Below are 24,882 nucleotides of genomic sequence, written 5' to 3'. Positions count from 1 at the left end.
CTTAGCTCTGTAGAAACAATACATTTGATTAGTAGTTAGGTTTATTTTGTTGTTGTTGTTGTTTGTTTGTTGTTTGTTTTTATTTTTGCTTTACTCATATTTCAAGTTTTTATGTAACACAATCACAAATACAACTGGAATGTACGGATTTGGGAACAAACACAACTGAGCCTTAGTAACCATACAACTCAACCAGTGAGAGCAAGATTGTACAGGTATTGTGCTAGCTATATGTACTATATTCTGAAAGCATCAGGCAACGTATTTTATGCAGGAAATAGGAATCATCCATCAATCCCAGAGTCGGTTCAACGGCATCCATTAAGAGATATTCTGTATTATTTCCTCCCATAGCAAAGTAAAGTTGGGAAGAGGATTGCTATCTATCGTAAGAACTTAAGTTGTTAGTGGCACCACAATTGAGGAGACAAAGTACTCAGGAGAGCAGCCATAAAGTGCAAGAATAGCCGGTAATTACTTAGTTTAGGAGCAAACAGCTCTGCCACCTAAATGGTAGCTACTGAGATTATCACTGAATAATCGTCTCTGTAATACCATCCCCCCACTCCTCCATAGGGCTAAAGTATGATCAGGGTTGTCTATTTAAGAATATGGAAAGTGGGAGCACTGTATAAAGATTTCCCTCAAGAATATTGAAATACAAGTCTGGTACTTGTAGTATTTGACTCTCCACCTTTCAACCTACCTAATCCCAGGCATCTGGCAACAGTGCTATTTAGGGAACTGGCCCTTCTCAGGAAGTTGGCTCTGATTTTTCTTGGTCGATCATGGTCTCCTGTCCTGGAGACTGGCCTGTGCCAACTTGAGCCAGAAAGTCACTAGGAAAGATTGACTCTCTCTGTGAAAGGTCCTTGCTGTTTTTAAGAGAAAACCATGGGTAGCAGTCTATGCTAGATCCACATGAAGATGAATATCCAGTTTTTGCTAAGGGTTTGGTAGAGATCATGAGTCTGATGATGAAGCCAAAATACGGACGAGGGGAGTGATCAGAGAATTGTAAAGAAATAGAGCGGGTGCCATGATTACACTATGCCTAGAACCTTGGTTCCACATTAAATGGGCAACAAATGTCTTTATTATTTAAACCTGTTTGGTCACATGTCTACTTTTTAGAGTCAAACATCCGCTAATTTCTTTTTCAGTGTTTAAAAGGATCTTCTTCAGTTAGAAAACAAAATGCTTTATATAGGACACTTCAGTTTCTATCAATTCAAAGAAATTAGGTGTTTCCTTCATTTATACATTAAACTAATAACAGAAGCGTTACCTCAAGAGATGGATGGATGAGGCTGAAAAGGATGGCGATAACAGGATTATTTACGAAAGCTGTTTGGATCAAAAACAAGAACCCTCCCCGATTGATATCATAGAGAGCAAGTAATAATATCTACTCTCAAAACATCCCGTGGCACTAAGGCCAGAACTAGTGTCCTAAAATGCCCAGGACAGGGTCCAACTGCAGGAAGTGTTTCTGATAATTCTTGGAGAGTGGGGCCATAAAAATATAACTGGATATTTCTAGCAGGGGGTCAATGGTAAACTCATCATATCAGACCCTGACCTCTGCCATTTAGATGTCTTTTCACTTTGGAAATTTTCCAAAAAGTCTTATCAGGTAGATATTATTTTTATCTTAAATGTAAAGAAGTAAAAGAAATATAGTCACTGAATTTGAATAATTTTCCAATGTCACGATGCCACTAAGTAGCTGACCTGAAGTTTGTGTTACCTATTCTAGAAGCTATTCTCTTCACTATGTTATAACTTTAATGTGATTTAATTTTTTTAAGTTTATTTAGAGAAAGACAGAGAGAGTTTGAGCAGGGGAAGGGCAAAGAAAGAGGAAGAATCTCAAGCAGAGCCCACGCTCTCAACGCAGAGTCCGTGCAGGCCTCCCCGACACACAAACTGAGAGCAGGAGCTGAGCCAAAATTGAGAGTCAGATGCTTAACAGACAGACTGAGCCACCCAGGCGCCCCAGTTTACTGTAATTTAATTATTTAATTCATAAACTTCAAAAAAAGAAGATTAAAACTCAGAAGCCAAATACAGGGCATGCCTAACTATAATGATTAGAAACATCTTCCAGCACTTTCCTCGGAACAGACAGTTAACTCAGCTTTGCTTGTTTTAATAGCATGTACCTTCTCAATGGGCCAAAAAGGCCCTTCTGACTTTTCAAAAGAAAATTTTTTTGAATGTTTACTTATTTTTGAGAGAGAGAGAAAGAGAGACAGAATGTGAGTGGGGGAGGAACAGAGAGAGGGAGACACAGAATCCAGAGCAGGCTCCAGGCTCTGAGCTGTCAGCACAGAGCCCAACACAGGGCTCGAACTCATGGACCAGGAGACCATGACCTGAGCTGAAGTCCGACGCTTAACTGACTAAGCCACCCAGGTGCCCCCCTTCTGACTTTTCAAATAGAAGAATTTTCTGCTGTGGGTCTCTGGAAAGTGATAGTCTATTATAGCCATTTCCTATAAAATAGCCTATAATAATAATAATAATAAAATAATAAAATAATAATAATAATAATAAAATAGCCTATAAAAGCATTTCCAATGACTTTACATTGGAGTAACGTGGTAAATGTGTAGATATTTTGGGATTAACTGCACTTGAAAATTTTTTGAAGGAGTAACTTTCAAAGTTTAAAAAAGTACCTTTGGCCAAGGTTGTATAGCACGGTCACTATTATTCTTTAAAAACTCTATTCAGACTGTGTTTCTTTATCATAAGCTCATTTCACAGTGGTGTACTGAGTGGTTTGGATACAACGGTAAGTAAAAAATAAATTATAGAATTTAAAAAAATGTTAGAAACAAATTAAGGGCCTGGGAGATTGTGTTTATGGATTAAGGAAGATGGGAAGGGTATCCTCATTGTTATTTTGATTTTTCAGTCACTAAAGCACTTTGACATGAACTCATTCTCCGAGTACCCCAGGGACACATGCTGCCTAGGTACCATTGACTTCACCCTAAAGAAGAATAAATCCAGAATCAAAGCATCTGGTTCAAGGTCATATCACCAAATTCAAGGACATCCTGGACCAAATACGCTTAGCATTCTCTCCATGACCGACTCATCTTCCGTTTCTCCATGCATAGACAAGTTCAAGTAGGGTTAGTGCTGTACATTATCCATTCATGTGAAACCAAACTGGCTTTTTTGAGAAATGAAGTCATATAATTACTAAAATTCCCTTCGTATTAGATCTAATGTGAAAACAAGGAGGCAGGGTAATGATACTAAGCCCTATTCATACAGTTTAAAACCACATCCACCTCTTTAAGATCAAAGATGGAACTTAGTAGATGCATAGCCCCTCTCTACATTTTATCCAGTTGTACCTGGGAAACCACGGGTGTTTCATGCGGGCCAATAAACTGTCCAGTCGGTTCCTATAAGGAACTTCCGTTCCTACAAAACCTCTCTCGGTTGTGCCACACCTCCAATGGGAATCCATCACACAGACACTGTTTTCAGAGGCCACCTCAAAAACGCTGAAATCTGGTGAAGGTCCTGTGTCTCATGCCTCCCCAAACTGTTGGCCCATTTTCTTTGCAGCAGCCATGGTGCTACCTTCAACACATGATCAGGGAAAATGGTCCTCTATCCCGCATAGTATCACAATTTGTTATTTGGGAACCACAGGGTCCTTGATGTTAAGGCTCCTTCCATTTCTGCCTGCAGCCGCCTCTCTCCACTGGTCTAGACTCAAGTCTTTGAAGACTGACAGGTGGAGGGTACAGCCTTCCCCACCCTGCTTTCCCCTGGGCACCTCCTTCGGGAAAAGCAAAGCAAAACAAAACAAAAATCTAAAACCCTCAAGCAATATGATTCCTCAAGGCCAGCACATGCATTTATCAGTTTGCTCCTGGTAAGTCCCGCTGAATCTGGAGAGAAGTACCTGACCTCACCCTTGCCACCCACGGGTTTCACCTCCTTTCTTACTTTCTCTCCAGTTTTGACATCTGAAAGATGTTTGTTTTGCTTTGTTTTGTTTTACAGTGATTACTTTTCCCTAGAATTTACTTCTAATGCCTAATCCATGTACTCCCAATTCTGGACTGACTACTTGGAAAATCAGTTTCCCAGATGACGGATGGATCTAGTTAGGATCATAATTGGGGAGTTGTTCAATACAAAACGAGTTAAGATTGCACTTTCTGTCTTGTGAAACATTTAACGCCTAAAGATAAAAGCTGTTCACCATCACCCTATGAAGCCTGGTCACAGCAGTGAGCCTGGTACTGGCTGGTTTGTTTTGCTCCTCCATACCTATTGACACTTGGGTCACTGGGACACTGACGGGGCCAACAGGCATTCGCCGTCCACTCCTCTTTCAAGGAGTCATGGGGGCATACTACTTACTAGGCAGCGTTAAGTTCAGGGAAAATTCTTTTGAGTCCTCCGTCCAGACTCTTTTCGCAAAGCAGCTAAATAAATGGTTGACGCAACCCAATTATCTAGAGCTTTCCATGTAACTCAAATTCTATTCTCCTGAGCCCAAAACGAAGGGGGCTATCTTTGCTTGCTCCAAGTTTTCAATCTGAGGCCGTTACTAGTAACCTCACAGCAATATGGGCCAGTCCACGATCTCATCAAGACTACGAAAACTCACGAGGGTTAGTTGATTTCAGAATTGTGAGCCCCATAATGCTGGGAACATTAATAGCTACTAAATATATCATCGCAAGACCATTTCAAACCATGTCATCTAGTTGGCAAATGGACCCGTGTTGAGGATATGATTACTCAAATGGAAAATTAGTTTTATCTTTAAAAATATCCTATTTAATGACAATTTTACTTCGAGTCTTTGAGGGATACATAAATTGACCATGAAACACAAACATTTGTTGTTGAGATCAATGGCAGGAAGCCTCCCTGGTTCCATTTAGAAGAGTTTGATGCTTGTCTTCACAGCCCTTGGAAGTTCTAGCACAATAAGCACTTTGAAGCACAAGGCTTTGTCAACCCCCTGCCTCAGGCCTGCTGTTTCTGGCATAGATTAGCAGTGTTTGTCCTTTTTTCTTTTTTTTTTTTTTTTTCTTTTCTCTCTTGCTTTCTTGCTTTCACAATGGACGAGTTTCCCCATAATGACAGCCTTTATCCCATGTGAGTACCCAGCTTTTTAAGCTTTTGGGCTGTGGGGCTCAACTGTGTTGGGACAACTTCATTAATGAAAGACGTATATATTCGGTGGGACCTTTGCTGCCACATGATAGTGTTTGTCTTAGAACAGTGCGTCCCCACACGGACAATGATGCAGGCACTGCCACCACCGTGACAGGAGGAATGACAGCCGCACCTTAACTCTTGCCCTGGGTGGCTTTTCCAATGTCCTTTTCTGACCCTGACTGAACCTTCCCTCCGAGCTCCTTCGGACTCCTTCCTGAGCAGAAATCAGTTTTAAAAAGTAAGACTCCTCATCATTTTTAGTCAATCAGTTGGCCTGGTATTTCTCAAACCCACTGTGGGATTTTAACTGCCAAGGGTTCTGTGAGAAGAGGACTTCTCTGGTGTCCCTCTAGTGATGTGACATCTTGCTGGACTCTGAGGATTTCAAGCTCTTCCCAAAGTGCACAGAGGCAAGGGGGACAATTGCTGATGTCTAAAATGTCTTGAAACAGCTCTGTGGTTTTTTTTTTTTTTTTTTTTTTTTTTTTTTTTTGTGGATAAACAATTTGCCTCCCTTTTTTCTTCTCGCTGTTAATTACATGACAATTCAAGAAAGCCTGAAAGAGTGTAATGGAGAATTTCTAATGAATCCTGCCTTTTCATGGACCAAAGAGAAGACTTAAAATTGGATTCAATGCAGAAACACCAGAATTCTTTCAAAGGAGCCGACACCATTATTTGATGCAAGAGGAAATTAATGCAATGCTCTGTGCCCTTACACTTGGATACCTCCTCAGACAATTAAACTGTTTTCTGAGAAAGCATCGAACTTCTAAATTAAATGGATTTGGCAGTTCCCCTTGAATGATGACACTGTGCCCCATATATATGCATCTTCATCATATACGTTAGATGTGTAACATATATATACATATTGATATATTTTTCTACACTTGACTTTGGTTTCTGTCCGTTATTTTTGCCTTAATGATGGTAATATCTGTATAAATTTTATAATAATGTTACTCATTTGTAATTTAGTGGAGTTTTTACTTAGTTACTAACATGCATTCATTATTAAACCTGGCAGGAAATGAAGGCTAACGCACGTGCTCCTGTGTGTACCCACACACGTGCACGCAAGAATACCACTGGGCCCATAAAGAAAAATACTTTGGGTAAAGGGTTTCATGTAGCACAATATGAGAACAGAAAAAATAAGACATATTCATAAATGTAAAGCAAAACTGGAACAACTCTCATTTTTAATTTTCAAAAAATGTAACTTTTCTACCTAAAACAAATAAAAAGGGTTTAATACGATTTTACATGAACCTGGCATTTCACTTGGAGATAAGTAAACTGTCTGGTGAATATAAAGTGTGGTAAAAAGTTAGAAGTGTCTTCAGCACTCAGTCCCAACCCCCATGGCCACCTCCCTCTTTTTTTTCCTCAGTCCATAAAGAAACTAATATAAATATCAGGGTCCGGGGCAGCAAAGTATTAACTTTAGACTTGAAGATAGACCTGGACTGGAATCCTAGTTCCAATTAATGTTACTTTATGCCTCGGATGTAAAAGCAGGGAAAGTAACATCTACCCAATGGGCACACAGGACTTGCTTGGTTCACCAGGCGATACCCAGGGTATTTACAGGAGTTAGTTTCTCCATATAACCTCTTCGATTGGCACAGATACTACAGGGAAACCTATAGAAGATTGAACAATCAATTCATTGTTGACTGCCCGTCTTTGAGTCCATATTGGTCCTGTTGGTCTAGGTTCTTTTCTTTCCTAAGGTATGCTGTTTTCTGCTCTCATGCAATTCGGATTTTCTAGCCAGAAGGAAAGGAATAAGAAAAAGAAGGGAGGGAAAAGAGAGGATGTAGGGAAGGAGAGAAGGAGGAGGGAGGAAGGGACGGAAGGAAGAAGGGAATGTTGCTTTATTTCATGTTACTTGCCACTACAGCTTGAGAAATGGGAAATTAACAAAATGAATAAAATATAACTCCTGCTGGTCCAAGCATCTGCAGCTTATTACAAAGCCCTGCCACAGCAATAGTTATTCTTTTCCTCCCTGAGTTCTCCTGTTCCAGCTTTGGTCCCCTCTCTCTTCCGTTCAGTCTGTGTCTCATACTTTTCCCAAGAATTACAGGAGAAATGAAATTATCACCCAGCGAAGGGTGTAGCAGTGTGTGTGCCAAGTTGATCTTGGAAAACCAATAAGACATAGAATAAAAATAAAAATAAAAAATAAATCCCAAACAGGTTTTTTATTTAACATAAGGCCAAAGAAGCTATCAGGCGCTGCTGAATACTGTCCACTAACTGTACAAAATATTGACTGCATGCCTTGCAAACACCAAAATATCCGCTGGAATGCCATAGAAATAAATAACTTCCGCTATAAACACATGAAAACATATCAAACTGTTATCTCTTTAAACAGATTGTAAATAAAAAAATTACCAGTACTTCTACACAATAAATATTAAGAAACCATTGACATAGTTGAAATGCACTCATATAAATTAACAACTTTAATTACATTAGCCAAACAGACATCGGTTAAAGAACTGCATGTAGTATGCCAAAACAAAAAAAAATAATAATAAAATAAAATAAAAATAAAAAATAAAAACAAACAAACAAACAAACAACATCAACCACAGAACATAAAAAGTTTTAAAACAAAACAGGCTTCAGATTATCTTGGCTTTCATAATTATATTTTTCTTTTAAAGAAAAATATCAACCCATTGTCAATGCACTGTTTTTCAAAGCATTTAAATAGAGGGTAAAACCCACTGGAAATTAATACAGAAGAAATGATGCACTTTATGCATAAAAAATAAATAATAGAGCTGAGACATGTGGTTTGCTTCTGCTCTTGAAGATGTGAACAGCTTCTGAGTGAGCATTCATCCTCTCTGACCCATACAACAGCTTTCAGTGATAAAGGGTTTAATTTAAACACACACAATGTCCACCCCCAAACCTCCTGCCCACATCTACAAGTTTCGTTTATTGTGTAGGTTTTCAGGGTGACTAAGTTTTTCTCTACATTGAAAGGGGAAGTTGCCAAAAGGCCCCCGGGAAATCATTTTTTCAAGTGAACATAATAATTTGAATCTAAGCTTAATACAACTGGGGCATTCACGCTCTCTATTTTTTAGACTTACTTCTTGAGGTCCAATCCCACGGGGGTGAAAAAAAAATTCACTTGCTCTTCCTTAGAGGAGAATGCAGGCATTCTCCTGGAAAACAAAGTGTGGAATCAATCTTAAATATCTATGAAATTGATTGGTCTTCTGGGGCAAGAAAAACCCCAAGTCAGTGTGCTGGAATTTGCCATGCTCTTTTTGAAAAAAATTAAAAAAAAGTGAAAGAAGAAACAAAGAAACAAGAAAGAAAGAAAGAAAGAAAGAAAGAAAGAAGAAAGAGAGAAAGGAAGAAAAGAAAGGAAGGAAGGAAGGAAGGAAGGAAGGAAGGAAGGAAGGAAGGAAGGGAGGAAAAAAGGAAAACAGGGAGAAAGAAGACTCCAAACTACAAAATATATATCATTCTTAAAAGATACTTGGGGACGAATGCTTTTCAGAGCTTTTAAGACTGGTATGTGTAGATTTTTAAGAGCCTAGAGATCAGCCCTAGAGAAGAGTAGAGAGATGCTAAGATCAGCCAGAGCCACCCTGTTTTAAGGAAAACATACTCTGAAGAGCCCAATATGGTAGAATTTTAAAGTTTTTTCTTTTGGCCTCATGCTGCTACATGAAAAGTGGAGTTATTCACAAGCCTGCATATCTTCCAAGGTTATTGAAGATAGCAATAACTTATCATTCTATTTCAAGGCCATATAAATTTAATGAAATAAAGTTAAAGTTTATAGGTATTTGATAACTCGATCATTTAGTTTCAATTAAATCATCCCATGAAAATATTGTCGTATGGAATTTCACTTTGCTCTGCTTCTAATTACTGTGGCCACTAGTCAAACTCCATCTTACCCCCAATAGGTCAAGCACTCGTTTAAAGGGCTTACAAAGATGGGGCACGCAGTTGAGATGAATGGGAGCCACAAACAGGTAGCAACTGTCTTTCGAACATCTTGTTTTTCCCATTGCCCTGGCCATCTCTGCTAGCACACAGGGAACTAGGACTTGGTTCCCCACGCTTATTTTATGGGTTCGCTATTAGTTCCAGTAACAGTTAAGACGCAGTTCAAAACACCCTCTAAGTTTTTCATGGCAATTTGTAAAGTCGAACACTGCCATCCCCCTCTCCTTGAAGCTTTCCTCACCATGCGCACCTTCCCCACCTGCACGATTTCCTCGTCAGTGGTTAAGAGTGAGGAAGCAAGGACCAATTTTGCATGCTCTCCCTCTTGCACTTAGGGTCCACTCCCATGTAGTACATGTTATATTTCTGCCTAAGAAAGGATGGACCTCAAGATGTAGTAAGTATATTTGCCCAGTAATAACATTAAAATAATTTGCCTACATACAGCCTAGTGTTACATAGTATACCGATTTAGTATTTATCTCAAGAAGAGCTAAACCACCTTTTGTAATGTTTGGTTTCTCACTATTTTATTTTCCTACAATTATTTTTTTTTTAATCTATGAATGGACATAGGGCTGAAAGTTTCAGTATTTTACAAAATGCTAATGAATGCAATTTTTTTTCCAAATTATTAGTATTTTTTTCAATTTTTGCAAACTTCAAACAAGTCAGTAAAAATAAGGCTCTGTATTTTTAAAAGCATATAAATGAATAACTTATGAGCTATCCTAGGCAAGCTAAATACTGTGGAATAAATTAGTAGAAATTTAGCTTTAAGCATGTACTTTGATATTTATAAAACAAAGTGTTTTTTTTTCTTTTTTTGCATCTGAGTCAATACATACAAACTTATGTATCAAGAGTTTTGGCTGTAAATTAAATAAAATATTAGGGATTTTTACCACTGCTGTCACCCCTGCAGTTCTCTTTCTTACTCTCAAACTCTTAAGACCTTCCCCCCCCGCCAAGTTATTTATCTTTTTACTAGTGACAACAACATTGTCTAGCCTAGCAAGTAAAATTTCTCACAAGCAGACCTTAATCACCAAAAAAAAAAAAAAAAAAGCAACCAAAGGCCTAAAGATTAATTTTTTCTCTCTGAAAAAGCTTTCTGATTTAAGATTGATTCCAATAGATAATAAATATAAGTTACCAAAAAAACAAACAAACAAAAAAAACAACTTCAGATCAGCCTAGAACCTTGAAGAACATGAGTTTCCTGTTTTCCCTGGTGGGGTGGAGGTGGGGGACAAGAGAGAAGAGGGAACTCAGTCCCTGCACATGGAAAGAGGGTCTTGCTGAATATTCACTGGCATTTCCAGGCTTCTTCCCACCCAACTTTTTGAAACGTGCCCACCTAATTCAGAGTAAAAGCAAAACTATAGCCTATCCTTCTTAAAAATACTGTGTTTTGCACACAAACATTCATTGCTTTAAGAACATTTAAAAAATGACAGCCTGAAGTCCTTAAAATGTGTATATGGGCATGATGCAATACATGTATATATACACACAGGTACGCATATGCACAAGCAATGTATATATACACATACAAGCATGTAGTGTTCTGTGAATCCGATTGAACTTGACATCCAGTGTACAGTGTACAACTACTGTACGTCCAGTATGAAATGTCCTGCTTAATGGATGTCAAAGGAGTCAAAACCCAAACTTCTCAGGTCTCCGAAGCCTGAACACGATCCACCCTACTCCACCTTGAATCCCAACCCCTGACTCACTGATGGTGAATGATACCAACCACAGACAGACTGTTTAAAGGCTCACACAAATGTCTTTGGTGTATGTGTCTATTTTTTAAGGTACAAAATAATAATAATAATTATAATTATAATAATAAAAATAGCTATTTTGTGTGCTGTAGCAGTTCTTTTATAGCTCACATTAAGTGCAGCTCTTAACCCCCCCCACCCCCACCCACAGAAAATACTTGTTAAATAAGGGATTAGACAGGTCAAACACCATTGTAGTGCAAATAGTAAACGATAAAAAAAAAACAACATTTACAAAATATAGAAATGTTTGGATCCAACAGATGGACAAACATATTCCTTTCAAGTATCTCTCCTTGAAGAAAATAAAAATTAATCAGGTTACTTCCAATACAAAAAAGTCTCTCTTTTTGTTCTCTCTCAGGTAAACAGTTTCAAACCTATTAGGTTGCATAGTTCTAAGATCATAAGCACCTTAACGAAATGTGACTTGGTATTCTTTGTTCCTTGATTTTTCTCTCTTCCCATTCTTGCTCTCAATTTTTTTTTTTTTTAGGTTGGTTTTTGTTCTGTTTTGCTTTGTTGCAAAACTGGTGCAGAAAAGGAAGTGTACCACCTGCACACTATAGTTCTCTTACCGGTACGTGTGTGTGCATGGGCTGTGTGGAAACGCGTCTGTGTGTGTGTGTGTGTGTGTGTGTGTGTGTGTCTGTGGTGTGTGTGTCTGTGTGCGTGTGTGCACGGGCTGATATACACAGAGAGAGGGTCACACAGACATACCTTACAACCTGGGTAACTGGATGGGAAAGTGCCTGTAACTGGCTCTTTCAAACTCATGGCTTTCTAGATGCTATTTGGGTTGTGCTAGCCCACATTCCTGCAGACCAGACAAGTTGACTTCGAGGCTCACACTGAAGGGGGACTGAAAAGGAGGGATGATACTCCCGTGTAAGCAACGGATGTCATCACTTTGATAGATACCGGAAGAAACGAAGGGCACGCCTTTCTCCCTTTCCCTCCCAACTCCCATCTTGTTCACTGCTTCATCTCTGAGCCCTGGCTAAGGAATTTTTCCACATCTTCCTTCATCTGTTTCAGGTTTTGTTTTTAGTTTATTTTTTTTTAAATTTCTCTATATATATTTTTTCTCCTCGTTTAACTCCGAAACCTTAAACACTTCTTCATGTTGCCACTGTCTTCTCTGGACAACTCTGGCTCCCGTCCCCCCTGGGCTGGGCACTCTATGAGCACCCACACTCCTCCACTATCATGTTCTGAATGTCCTTTTTGATGATGTTCTGCCCATCATCATAGTACAGCATGGACATGGGTCTCAGCTTGGTGGGCACACAGCACGACTTGAGGTTGGCGAAGGGGCTGTGGCCCCGCATGCGGTAGTGGTTGATGACGGTCGAGTGAAAGGAGAGCGAGGACCCAGATGTGCCTGCTATGTGGCTCGGGCACTCACCCTCGCAGTAGTTGGCGTGATAGCCGGAGGGAGCGATGATCCAGTCATTCCAGCCAATGTCCTTGAAACTAACAAAGAACTGTTTCTTACAGCAGATGTTGACCTTGCCGTCACACTCCAAGCCCCGCCTCCGCCGCCGATGAGGGTGGTCTTCAGACTGGCGGGCCTGCAGCATGAGGAAAGGTCTGTGGGACTGCTCCTTGTCCTCGTCTGCCCCTGCCCCTCCGTCTCCTCCGTCCTTCTTCTTCCCTTCGCCCTCCTCCTCCTTCTTCTTCTTCTTGCCCAGGAGCACCAGGCTGGCGCCCGTCTCGTGGCACTGCTCACAGGCAATCCGAACGTCCAGGGAGCTCTTGCCCTGGTCCAGCAACCGCTGGATGCTGCTGGAGACGGGGAAGATGTGCCACGTGCTCTTCCGGGCATCCACCACCTTTTCCGATATCAACACCTCGTTTCTCTCCTCCATCAAGCCCATTTCCTCTGCCTCCTCCCCTGCGTCCACGCCGCCCTGGGGTTGTTTCTGCAAGAGCTGGATGGTGACTTTGGTCCTGGTCCTGTTGGCCTTGGGGACTTTGAGGAAGAGCCAGACTTCTGCGCGTTCCACCACCGACAGGTCACTGCCTTCTTTGGAAATCTCAAAGTGCAGTGTTTTCCTGGCTGTGCCTGCAGACGAAACACAGCACAAGAGAGAGCAGGGACACTCGTTAGTTGCGATGTTGGTCACCAGTCACTAATTTCAGGCAGGCGTGGGGCCTCTGCCACAGGCCATCTCCAACAGTGGTCAGAGGATTGTGGCCCCCTGACTGTAAGAACACTTTTGACATTTTTAAATGGTTGAAGAAAAATGGGATTTTGGTGACATGGGAAAATCATATGAAATGGACGCTTCAGCGCCTGTGATAAGGTTTAACGGGACCCCGGCTACACTCATTTCTTCCTAGGCTGTCTGTGGCTGCTTTCGCACTAGGTCCCCGCCAGTCACAAGACAGACTGGCCCAAAAAGCTTCAAATCTTTGCTCTCTGGCCCTTTCCAGAGAAAGTTTGCCAACTCTTGCCCTAGAAAGAAGAGAGCCCAGATCTCAGTCAGTGTCCAGAAGCCCGGGAGGTCTGTGTCTTTTCCCTAGCTGCTTAATCTCAGTTTCCTCTTCTATAAAATGGGAATGTCATAAAGACATTTGACCCCTTATGCCTCAGGTTTGGAAGGATCAAATGGGATCACACAGATGAAAGCACCCCGCGAGCTCTAGCAAGTCGTGGAAGCGGTGCTGTTCCCACATAAACACGCAAACACCCCCCACCCCCCCGACGGAAGTGCCCACAGAGCTAGACTCCTCCTCCCTCACCACAACCTGCTTCACTTGTCCATCATTTCTTTTCTGGGTCACCACGACAGTCTTTGCTTGCATCTGGCCTTTCAGCATAAAGCCAGGCCCCTCTCCCATCATTTCACCATTCAGCAGGCATAAAACAGGAGCCACCCGGGACTCTGGGCTCTGCCTCAACTCCGGCTCTCTCCCAGCGCCCCGTCCTCTGTGGCACAGCCACACAGTGTTTGAGGTCAGAAGCATCCCATGCGCTCTCTCACCTCCAGGCAGTGTGCCCCTCGACTAGAATCCTCCAGCTCCCAACACGTCACCCTCAGTGGCTGCGCTTGATGAGGTTTTGGTTTGCAGATGAGACCACACCACTTCCCCGACCCTCCTGCCAGTCTAATTTAGGATGCCCCAGGTCTGAGATCCCATCCATCTTGTTCACGGTCATGGTCCAGCATTTACCAGGAAGTAGGCAATCGCCTGACTCCCTGTTAACAAATGGAGGCATCTTCAGCCTTGAGTTATATTAGATTAGGAGATCCACCCCCTACTGCCGTGTGCCCCATTTTTGCCTCGTTCCCTTCTGAATGCAGCTTAATGAGCCCCAATTACAGCGACTGCTACTAACAGAGGGGCAACCCCCACAATGGCGAGGCAGTCGGATTCAGAGACCATTCAGTTCTTGCCTAGTTCACACTACTCCCTTCTCCTTCCATAAGCACCTGTATGTCTGTACATGTAACAACATTTACTGCAAGGAGCAGGTGTCCAGACTGGAATTCTCGGGTTGATGGAACACCTTCCCTCAGTTCCACTTTTACCCCTTGGTGGTATATGAAACGTGCCCTCTTTTCATGGCCGCCTCCTGAGTGTGCCTGCTTACAACAGTCCCATGCACACGCATCTCGCACACAAATCTGAGAACAATGTCAGGAGAAGTTCATCTTAGAACTCGCAACTCCCTAGGAGGGTCTCCCTGCCTGGATTTCTATAGCTAACGGAAATCCAGCCATACTTATCACTCTCAGCCCTGAGATGTTTACGGTACTATAAATTTTCGGCACTCGTTCAAGTTCTCTGCAGCAGAAGGCAGGCTTTTCTGTGCATTGCGCACTGTAGATTCTGTTCTTAATTTAACACACTCTGCACACTGCGATTCTGATAGTGGTAAATTCACTGAGGCCAGGGCCAGGAAAGGCTACATATGTATACAAAAGATTCTCCGGCATCTTGGTATAAAGTTGTAGGACCCTGGCCACATTGGTGGTGGTGGTGGTGCGGGGGGTGGGGGGGGGGGTCCTTTGCCTCCAGCCCTGGGTCCCTGGCAGGAGTTGAAATGAATAATAAAGCTAGGTTTATGATTAGATCACTAGAGCGGGGAGCAGTTAGAAGAAGGGGGGGACTGTCTTTTTTTTAGGGGGCATGATTTCTTTTCAAAACGTGAATGCAGTACGCCCCTTTGCTACAAACGGTGGGTTTCTCTGTTGCTGTTTTTTGTTTTGTTTTGTTTTGTTTAAGAAAGGAAAAGAGCAGACTCTAGGAAGGAGAGCTTAATGATTTAAATTTAAAAAGACAAGCAGCTTCCGGAAGCCACCCAAGCCTCGGAGAGCTGGCCTGAAGGAGGGTGCAGGCTCCCTCCGGCGTGGGCACCTCCACCCTGCCCCACAGAGAACAGTCACAAGCTACCTGCTGTTCTCCCTTCTGCCTTCTGCCTCGACGTAGGCCAGCGTCTGAAACCTTAAACTGTGCAGGGTGCCACCCTAAAGACCGAGAGATAGTAGCTGCTAAATTAGAGAAGCCAGAGGGCACAAGGTTGTGTTTTGTTTTTCTAGGAAAGAGTGTGAAACTGGAGAATCTGACTCGTCCTCAGAATGGGAAAAGCTCTCTGGGTTTCAGGTAACTCGTTCCCACAGGCTCCGCTGGGCTTTCACCTGGGCTTGACAGGAGGGGCCGGGGTGAAGGCAGCCAGTGCTCGGTTATAGAGAGGGTCCAGATGGCAGTGCGGACCAGCACACATTGGACTTCCCATGAATAGAGTCCAGAGAAGTCCACGGATATGCTGGGGGTGGGGGTGGGGGCCAGGGTAGGCTCACTGGCCCACTGGATCGAAGCCGCGACAGCCCGTGCAAACTGCCTTCCTAGGGCCAGGGAGGCTGAGGTCGCTGGCTTCCAGGAACAGCCTAGAGGAGAGCCCCTCAGTTCACAGGAGCAGGTTTCTAACGCAGGATATAGCCCCTCCCCTTCTTCACAGGCAGCTGTACTTGGAAGCAAATGATTTAGTGTTCCTGAGAGAGGATCATACAAAGAGAGTACTCATTAGAGGGGGCTCAATCTGTCAGGTGCTGTTATATTAGGATCAGAGAGGCATCATAAAATGACTTTCAACCTGGTCCTGGCTGATAATTAACTGCATGGCATCGCCTGCGTACTGTGGAGAGGCACAGCACTGATTTATGCATTGGTTTAATTATCTGAGCTGAAAGATTCTGTTCCCTGTATTTGCTTCCATTGCCTGCGTGCTGTATCTCTCCCCCATATTTCTGACATTTGGATTTTCCCCCTACTAATTGACATGCCTGTCGCCTCCTTCTCCTGGTGTCCATTTCTGGAACTGCTATTTGTATATTGCATGATATTTTATCAGGGAAAAAAAATAAAACAGATCCAATTTCATGAAAATGCTGTTGCCATAATGCTCAGGAGAACAGGGGGAAGAGAGAGATGCAAGTCTTCCTAATGTCTACCTTATATGCAGGTACATTTTAAAAGTTCTATTGTATTTGACTTATTAAGCAGTGCAATATTTTTTTTCTTTTACATTTAGCTTTCATTGCAGAAGGGGGTGGAGAGAATGAGACAGCTAGAAGCTGAGATGATTAATATTTATCAGGGCTGCAGGTTTCAGAAAGATATTACAACCCTCAAATTTCTTAGGTATGGAAAATATAACTAGTCACTTGATTATATTCCCTTTTATCTGTATTCTACCTAAGGGAGATTGTTATACTGCATTGATGCTTTTAGGATGCTCCAATCTTCAAATCTCTATGCATAACAGTTTGAAAAAATGGAAGGAGGTTGCCTGAGGCTGAGGTGTTTAGGATCAATTACTAATCAGTTTCAGGTTTGACTTAAATATCTCCTGCATCAAATCCTGAAATGGAAGCCTTCCCACAATGCTTTGGGAGCAGGTACAGCATTAGCTTATACAGGTGCGCTCTGGGTTCCTGCATTATTACCTATCTAACTAGATATAGCTGGTGGCTTTGCTAACCTTTCATTACCTACTCTCTGATAATATTCTTTTCATCCTCTGTGCTATTTTTTCCCTCCCGAGGCTCGTGAGCAAGGCTTGTATCACAGCCTGCTCTGCCTGAGTAATTCACTAAGAAAGTCCCACGCAAACCCATGTGGGTGATAATATTTCATCACTTAAACCTCTATGAGCTCGGGGGACACATACCAAAGGGAGCGAGAAAGGTGCATAAAAATGAGTAGGAGGCTGAAAAATTGCACTTTACAGGGAAGACCTTTGAAATGTTGCCGGGGAAGGAGGGATTGGACTGAGGAAAGACCGGAAGCTAGAAGTCAGAACACCTGAAAGCACCTTTTCCTTTGCTTTCAGGATTTTTCAGATGTTTTTAATAACTCAATCATGAAAGCAGGCCTGCCAAGGGTTAAGCAGCCAAGCCCCTTGTTGTTCTCTTCCCCCACACCGGGACTCAAAATTCTGCTCCCCCTCAAGCCCCACACCTCAGATCTGTGGGCGGATGAACATTTCTCATGAAATAAGCAATACACGCAATACACACACACACACACACACACACACACACACGCACACGCACACTTCGCGTTTCGTTTGTATTCTGCTTTGTTCGCCTCACCAGGGTCCTGCCCAAAGTATGCTGCCCTTGTACCTATGGGTAATAATTATGTCTCTAATGTGAATGTGGAAAATCTTGTTTATAGATTTAAACTCGCCATGGGAGGCGGGGCGGGGGGAGGGGGGGCTCCTTGTAAAATGCTGCTGTTACTTTAATTTCCCATTCTTCATCCAGGTTTCACTGTGCCTAGATATGGTATAGTCCCTGGTACCAGTATACAGAACTACCGGTTACAGCATGCGTGTTCTCTAAAGCACTAACTTCGCATTTGGGCTGTTTTCAGGGGTCTCTGCAGATGGCAGAAAGTGGGGTCCTCAAGGTTATGCCTCTTTAACCTGCCGCAGAGGTCTTTTTTGGTCATAAATTATCTGGATTGGATTTTTTTTTTAGCCTTAATATTTTTATCTTAGGATGTGCTATTGAATTGCAAATGCTCGGCCACATTCCTGTGTCTCCCATTCAAATAGGGATGAAATAGAGAGAGAAAGGGGCTTAGGATCCTAGAAGAAGTAGAAAAAAAATTCTTAAGATTCAACCCACAGAAATTTCAGAGACCTCTTCCAAAGTTCCTGCGAACTTTTACACTTTGGGTTTTGGATCTAGGGACCAGTCGAGTATGAGGAATTCTGATCTACAGCTCATGTTCGAGTATAGTTTAGCAGAAGAGGGGCCAAGACAAATAATATGTTCTCACAAAAAGTGCCTGGGAAGGTATTACTTCCAGTTCTCCAAATACGAAAGCCGACTTTCTGCCCTCTGACAGCTCGCCGCCCCCACTCAGATCCACCTACGTCACAGGCCCAAAACCACTAGGCATCTTGCTTCTGGTCTTTCTGCCACCATCTCGCTGCACACTCTAACTTCGGAAACAAACGCATCCCCCAAAGCCGTTCCCAATTTTTCACAAGGCAGTCACCAAACAGCCCTTTCCTCCCTGTTGGAAGTCACTTGTCATTTGTCCCTGGTGAAAAGGGTTGATAAGACAGGGAAACCAGGCAATGAAATGAGGGGAGCCAGAAGGCATTTTTGTAAAAGCCCAGGCAGCCAGCCGTCTTAGGGAGAGATGTGTGAGCAGATCAGTATTGCTGATGATTCATGGTCACATTTCTCCACGCTCTGCTTCTGAAATGTATCATTCCTCTGCCTTCCATAGAGCTCGGGAATGTTCACATGCATCACTAGAATTCTCATTTCTTTTCTTCTGTCTCATTTACTGTATCACAGGGAGTCATGTTTCTCCCATCCCATAAAATCCTAACTTTTTCTGGAGGACGAGAGGAAGCAGGGGGCAACTGACAAGCACCAAGATTTGGGTGCTGCAGAATGGGGCTTCCAGGAGGTGAAATTGCGTTTCCCTAGATTAAATGGGAAGGAGCAAAAGTCTTTGGAATGCGCCCTCTTGTGGCCAATCATTGCCCATTATTGGGAGAAGAAAGCGTGTAACCCTAACTAAAGGCACCCTTCAGTGACGGGTAATTCACAGGAAAGTTCATTAGACTGGCATGGAATGGTGGGAGTCAAGTCCACCTTGAGATGGCTTTCTTGGGCTGGGGGAAAACAGTCATCCAAGCAAGCCTTCTTAGGCCCCTGTTTGGGAAGTGTCAATTTCTAATTCAAATCTTCTGTAACTGGAATCCTCCAAGAAGGGAGATTTAAGGGTTACTTTCAACAACACCTGGGCTTAGTGAGCATTTTCCATTTCTTGGCGCTCCATTTGTCTTTCTTTCCCTCTCTGTTCTCCAACAAGTGCTATCAATGTCTAAGTTGATTACCACCACCAGTATGTAAATCTGGCAGCATATGGAGACTCAATGATAGGTTGCTATTGTACATTGACTGACCAGATATTGTCACGGATCACAAGAAGATAAAGTAAGATATAGGAGTCAAGAAGGCCACTGATCCCAGCTTCATTGACAATTATAGACAGAGTGGACTTGACTCTACCCATCCCTTCTTTTTTTCCTTTAAGGACTTAAGGTAAACACAGAGGATTCTGTGCCAGCCATCCAGAGAATGTAGTAATGATGAGCAATCTTGGATGACATGCATTAAAAAAATAATTTTTATTTGTTGGGATGAATGTCAGAGAGCCTGAGAGCAATTCCTCACCACTTAGTTAATAACAACTCATATCAGCTTTACAAAGATGGGACTTTCCACCTGAGCTCAGTGGGACAAACTCAGTTCCAAGAGTTCTAGACGCTTGAGCTTTTTGTAGTTGCTCAGCTGCTGGGTCGCATCGCGGCCTCATTTAACCATCAAGAAGGGGGCCGAGGGCAAAAGTTAAGCAGGAATTCCCCCAGTCGAGGAATCTTAAGGTTGAAAGATACATCTGTGGGTATGCGTCAGTGTCACGGGCATCGGTGACACTAACTGACGGGGATTCGCTGCTACCCAATAGTTTATAAAGAAAAGCAAAATGAATACCCTTTGCTATTCTCCAAATTCTTACAGTTTGACATAGTTTGAATATGATTAAGGTTGAACTATTCCAAAAGCAACAAGACATTTTTGTATATTCAGATGATGAAGCTCTTTCCTGGTTAGCAAAATCAGCAACTCATATGGTACTCTGCTTGGAGAGCAGACGGTCCACATAGCAATCATTAATTCCGTGAAGTCATAGTAAACCAACTTAAAGTTGATGTGTGAAACTTCTCAGATGAGAAAAATAAGTTAAGTGTAATAAACCTTTTCTGGGACTCCAGCAGCTGACCCAAAGTCAAGTTGTAAACTCAACCAGGAGGAGTTTTCCATTACAAACCTTAAACTGGAGTCAACGTGTGAGTCAAATGAATCACCTTTTTAAAAAGTAACTCAATTTCTTTTAAACTAAACACGTAACAGAAAAGTTAAAAAAAAAAAAAAAGCTGAGATTTCATATAAATAAGAAAAAGACCGGCACTGAGATGAAGGCCATAAGTAAGAAAGAATGCTAAAGGTCAAATTCTTTCACTGCAAAATCTCTCAGTGCCAAAAGAGTGGTTTGCTAGACAAGTCAGCTAAGTCAGATGCTGTTGCCAGCATCAGGTGTATATTAAAAGTGGTCAAAGTCATAGGTATACTTAGTCATCCGATGCGGGTAAAGCCAATTGAGTAAGGCTTGCAATTAAAGCCATCATGTGTGGTAATTGGTATATAAAAACCTAGACAGGGTCCCTTTGTGTCAGCACTGGGAGCAGACCTCTAGACCACTGGAATCCATCCCCCCCCCCACCCCCCAACACTGGACTCCATGTCAGTAAGCACTTTCTTTCCTACCTTGCCATCAGGAAAGGTTGAGGAAAAACTGAGTGTGCAACTTGAAAACTCCAACCTGACTTTTTTTTTTCCTCAATAAGCTTCAACAGATAAAGTCATCATTATCATGCCCTTCGGGGGCTGCACTGAGAAAGAGCTTTGAGAAAGAAAGACCTTCTTTGAAAAGAAGCTTCTGGTGAGAGAGAGAGAGAGAGAGAGAGAGAGAGAGAGAGAGAGAGACTGTCCTGCGGGGAAACTTGCAGGACGTCAGGGCTTCTCCTACGAGGGGAGCCAGGAAGCCAGCAGGCTATCTATCTGCTCCCCCAAAAGGATGCCCAGGTCTAGCAGGGTTTTCTTGAAAACAGAACATCTGAGTCAACAGGTTTTCAGGATTGGAAATTCTGAGTGTTGCCTTAATTGTTTATACGGCTGCGGCAAACTTTTAAACTGTAATGCTGGGAGTCCCTGCACATACTTTACTGGCCATATGCTCTACCAAACAAAACAATGGCATTCCTTTCAAATGGATTTGGCAAGGGAAACAATTCTTTAGCCTGGCATTACCATGAAAGTAACACGGTATGAACACATCTGTGTGCCTGGGCGTGCAGGGGCGTGTAGGCAGGCAAAGGGTCTGTGTCACATAACTGTAAAAATAACCCAATAACCTGGCTCCAAGTCTGTGGCCGCCCTTCTGACAGGTATTTTCTATCCAGCAACAGGTTAGCGTGGTCCAGAGCCAAGGATTAGAATCTATCAAAGTTCTTCCTCTTAAGGATTGAGTGAGAGCTCAGTGTAGTATCTGAGAGCACTCTGTCAAGGTTGTGTTCCTTGCCAGAGAGCTCTTTTAGTAACTTTGCAGGGAACAAAACTCTTTTTTGTTGGTGGTGGTGCTGTTGTTGCTCAGAGAGCAAAAGTCAGTGTTCCAAAAGTGGCCGCGGGTTCAATGTCAACTGTCCCCCCAAAGTCCCTCCTCGCTGCCTAGAATGTGATGCCCGTGCTCTTCCAAGGCAGAGTTTTTTCTAAAGGCAAAACTGACTGTCACCAATGAATATGCCCTGCTTCCCTGGTGTGGCCCCTGACTGGACTTTTAAAGGGAAGGTTTGTCTTAAGACAATGACTCCATCCATGCCAGGCCACCCCGACCCGCGCTCCGCGCCCCCACCCCCACCCCCATTAAAAACTTTGGATGGGGTCCGGAAGCCTCCCGGGCTCCCCCCACCCCCAGCACCCGAAAACGCCCGGGCTTTCATCCGGCTGCCCGGATCTGGTTTCACAGGCAGGGCGAGCGAGCCTCCCGCAGCCCGGCTCCCGGCCCCACACTGGCCCTCGGAGCTCGCTCCGGGCTCACCGGCCGAGTTCAGCAAGTGTGAGCTCGCCGCCTCTCCAGCCAGGGCTCAGCCTCGAATTCCGCGTCCGCGGAGAAGTCCTCCCCCCCCCCACCCCCCGCCCGCCACCCCCCGCCTCCCCTCCGGCCCCGGCGCCACCGGCGCCCGGCACCTCACCTCCTCCCCGGGGCAGAGCGCGCGGCCGGAGGCGCAAGTTCGGCCCCCGGACCGCCGCGGAGAGACGCAGCCCCCCCCCGCGCCCCCCCACCCCCCAGGCCGGCACCGACCTGACTCCGCGAACGTGATGATCTCCGAGGTCTGCTCCATGAGTTCATTCATTTCTGCCCTCCTGCCGATGTCATCCTCTATCTCCACGTACCCGTTCTCCCCCACTTTGCCCACATGGAGCTTCCTGATCGCGTTCAGAAGCGCCGCCTTGGGCACCGGCTGGGTGACTTCGGGTCTCTTCTTCAAGTGCAGCATGTTTAAAATGTGTTTCTTGACGGCCTCCACCATCTCCGGCTGAGAGTTGGGTACATCCTTTGGCAGGGTGGCCAGCGCGCAGGACGGGCAGTCGGGGGCTGCGCCGGGCCCCTCGGATCCCGGGGTGGGGGAACTCCTCACTATAATCCAGCAACTCGCCAACAGAAATCCTCGCAGCCAAAGCAAGGGCATCCTGGCAGCAAAAGTTGTTGTGATTGCCTTTTTAAAAGGCCCTGCTTTTCCTACCCCCACTCACGCACAGGTTTGGGTTTGGTTTTTTTTTTCCCCCTTTCTTTCTTTCGTTCTTTCTTTCTTTTCTTTTCTTTTCTTTTTTTCTTTCTTTTTTTCCCCCTCCTCCTCTTCAGCAAATTCTCTGGAACAAGAACAAAAAGTTTTCTGTGAAGTTTTGTTTGCAGGTTCCCTCTCTGAATGCAGTCAGTGCGGTAGGTTTGTGGCTCTCAGGGAGGAGAGTTCTGACTGTCTCCGAGTAAGAGAGAAGGAGGGAGGGAGGGAGGGAGGGAGGGAGAGAGGGAGGGAGGGAGAGACAGGGTGGGGGGGGAGACAGACAGAGACAGAGAGAGGATGGGAGGGAGAGAGACAGGGAGAGAGGGAGAGAGAGAGGAGAGAAGGGGGGAGAGGGAGAGAGAGGGAGGGAGAGAGAGGGAGGGAGAGAGAGGGAGAGGGAAAAGAGGGGGAGAGAGAGGGAGAGGGAGAGAGAGAGGGAGAGAGAGAGGGAGAGAGAGAACGATTGGTCCTAAGTGAGTGCGTGAATGGGCGAGGGAGGGAGTTGCTCTGTGAGTAGAGGCTGTGATTAGGAAGGGGAGGGACAGCCCGGTTTCTGACAGGCTGCTCTATTCACTGCTCCCTCACACACACCTCTCTTCAGATATCACCATTCTCGGGAGTTCTACTTCCCTTCTGAAAGAAATCCTTCCAATTTTGTTCTACTTCCCCCTTTTATTTTTTCTTTCTCTGCCCAGTCCCCTTGCTTCACCCAGTTCCTCTTTTGGACGGGAAAGAAAACCCCGCTGGAAGGCACTGTCCCAATCTCCAGGGGTGACTGGGTTGAAACACTGTGCCCCCAGGGCCCTCCAGCCCACCTGGCCTCTGCTCCAGGGGACCCACCGCCCGGCCCATAAGGCGGGGCCGCCGAGGATCCCGGGAGGTGGGTGGACAGGTACCTGGAGGTCGGGAAGAGGGGCAGGCTGGTCACCGGGGGCCAGTGGATCGTCCTGGCTGGAGGGAGTCCCAGAGGTGACCGGTCTCCCATTCATTCATATTTAAATGTTCAGGGTCCTCGGCTCGGGTAGGGGATCTGAGGGGGGCGGGGAGAACTTCGGTCTGGGGTCACCTAACACCCTCTACTTTTCCCAACCGCAAAGTGCAGCCGCGCACTGAAGGATCCACGGGCAAGTCAACCTGCTCGGTCACCTGAAACTCCTCTCCCTCTCCTCGGCCGCCGCCCCCTTCTGCCCTGCGCGCCCGCACTCACAAATTACAGCCTACCTCCAGCCCCGACTTTACAGATAAAAGTGCAGAGTTCATTTGGCCTTTTCCCACATTATTCCCTACAAACAGTGGGCTCCTATGACTCGGATAACTGGTCCTCTGGGAAAAGCATCTCTGAAATATACTGGCAAATGATTTTCTCCGCCATGTGGGAGTTTTTCAGCCATCCCCCTACCCTGTCCTGGACCAGCCTGCTCATGGACTGGCCCCTTGACGGCTTCTTTTTCCCTCAAAGGAAAGGCACAGATGAAATCATCATGGATTTCAGCGTTCACAGAAAAAGAAAAATGTGAATTTTTAAACAATGCCTCTCTGAGTTTTTTTTATTCTCCCCCCCCCTTTTTTTTTCATTTTCTGTCTTATTGCTTTTATCATGCAGAAGTATCTTTAAGAGGTCCATCTGTTAAAGCTTTCCTTCTCTCTCGGTTTCTTTCCCACACATAAGCCCTCAGTTTCTGTAGATACAGTCAGCTTATATCTGACACCTAGTGTGTTCAGAGCATCATAGTTAAGCAATGTGCTTTGGGTGGAAAAAGTTAAGAAATACCATTACTACAAGCCTAGGATCTGAGGGCCAGGGGAGGAGGGTGAATAAATTGTGACATTAAGTTAAAATTACAGTTTGCATAGATAACAATGCTTTTCTGAATCGGACACGCTGTCCCCCTTTTCCAAAACAATTACTTGCAAGACTTTCTCTGTTCCACGCCATCTATC

The 24,882-nt window shown here is 44.2% G+C and overlaps 1 protein-coding gene across 1 annotated transcript; it reads right to left on the bottom strand.

Moving 5' to 3' along the window:
* Positions 1-12,062: 12,062 nt before the first annotated feature.
* INHBA (inhibin subunit beta A) lies at positions 12,063-23,196 on the bottom strand. Its single transcript, XM_030307711.1, has 2 exons — positions 22,461-23,196; positions 12,063-13,065 (listed from the first exon to the last, which is right to left on the bottom strand). Exons 1-2 carry the CDS (start codon positions 22,846-22,848, stop codon positions 12,179-12,181), a joined length of 1,275 nt encoding a protein of 424 aa, XP_030163571.1. The 5' UTR covers positions 22,849-23,196; the 3' UTR covers positions 12,063-12,178.
* Positions 23,197-24,882: the final 1,686 nt, after the last annotated feature.

Source organism: Lynx canadensis, chromosome A2 (assembly GCF_007474595.2).
Source record: "Lynx canadensis isolate LIC74 chromosome A2, mLynCan4.pri.v2, whole genome shotgun sequence".
In the NCBI taxonomy this organism is placed as follows: Eukaryota; Metazoa; Chordata; class Mammalia; order Carnivora; family Felidae; genus Lynx; species Lynx canadensis.
Note: the sequence above shows the minus strand (reverse complement) of the source record. Positions and strands in the feature narration are given on the sequence as shown.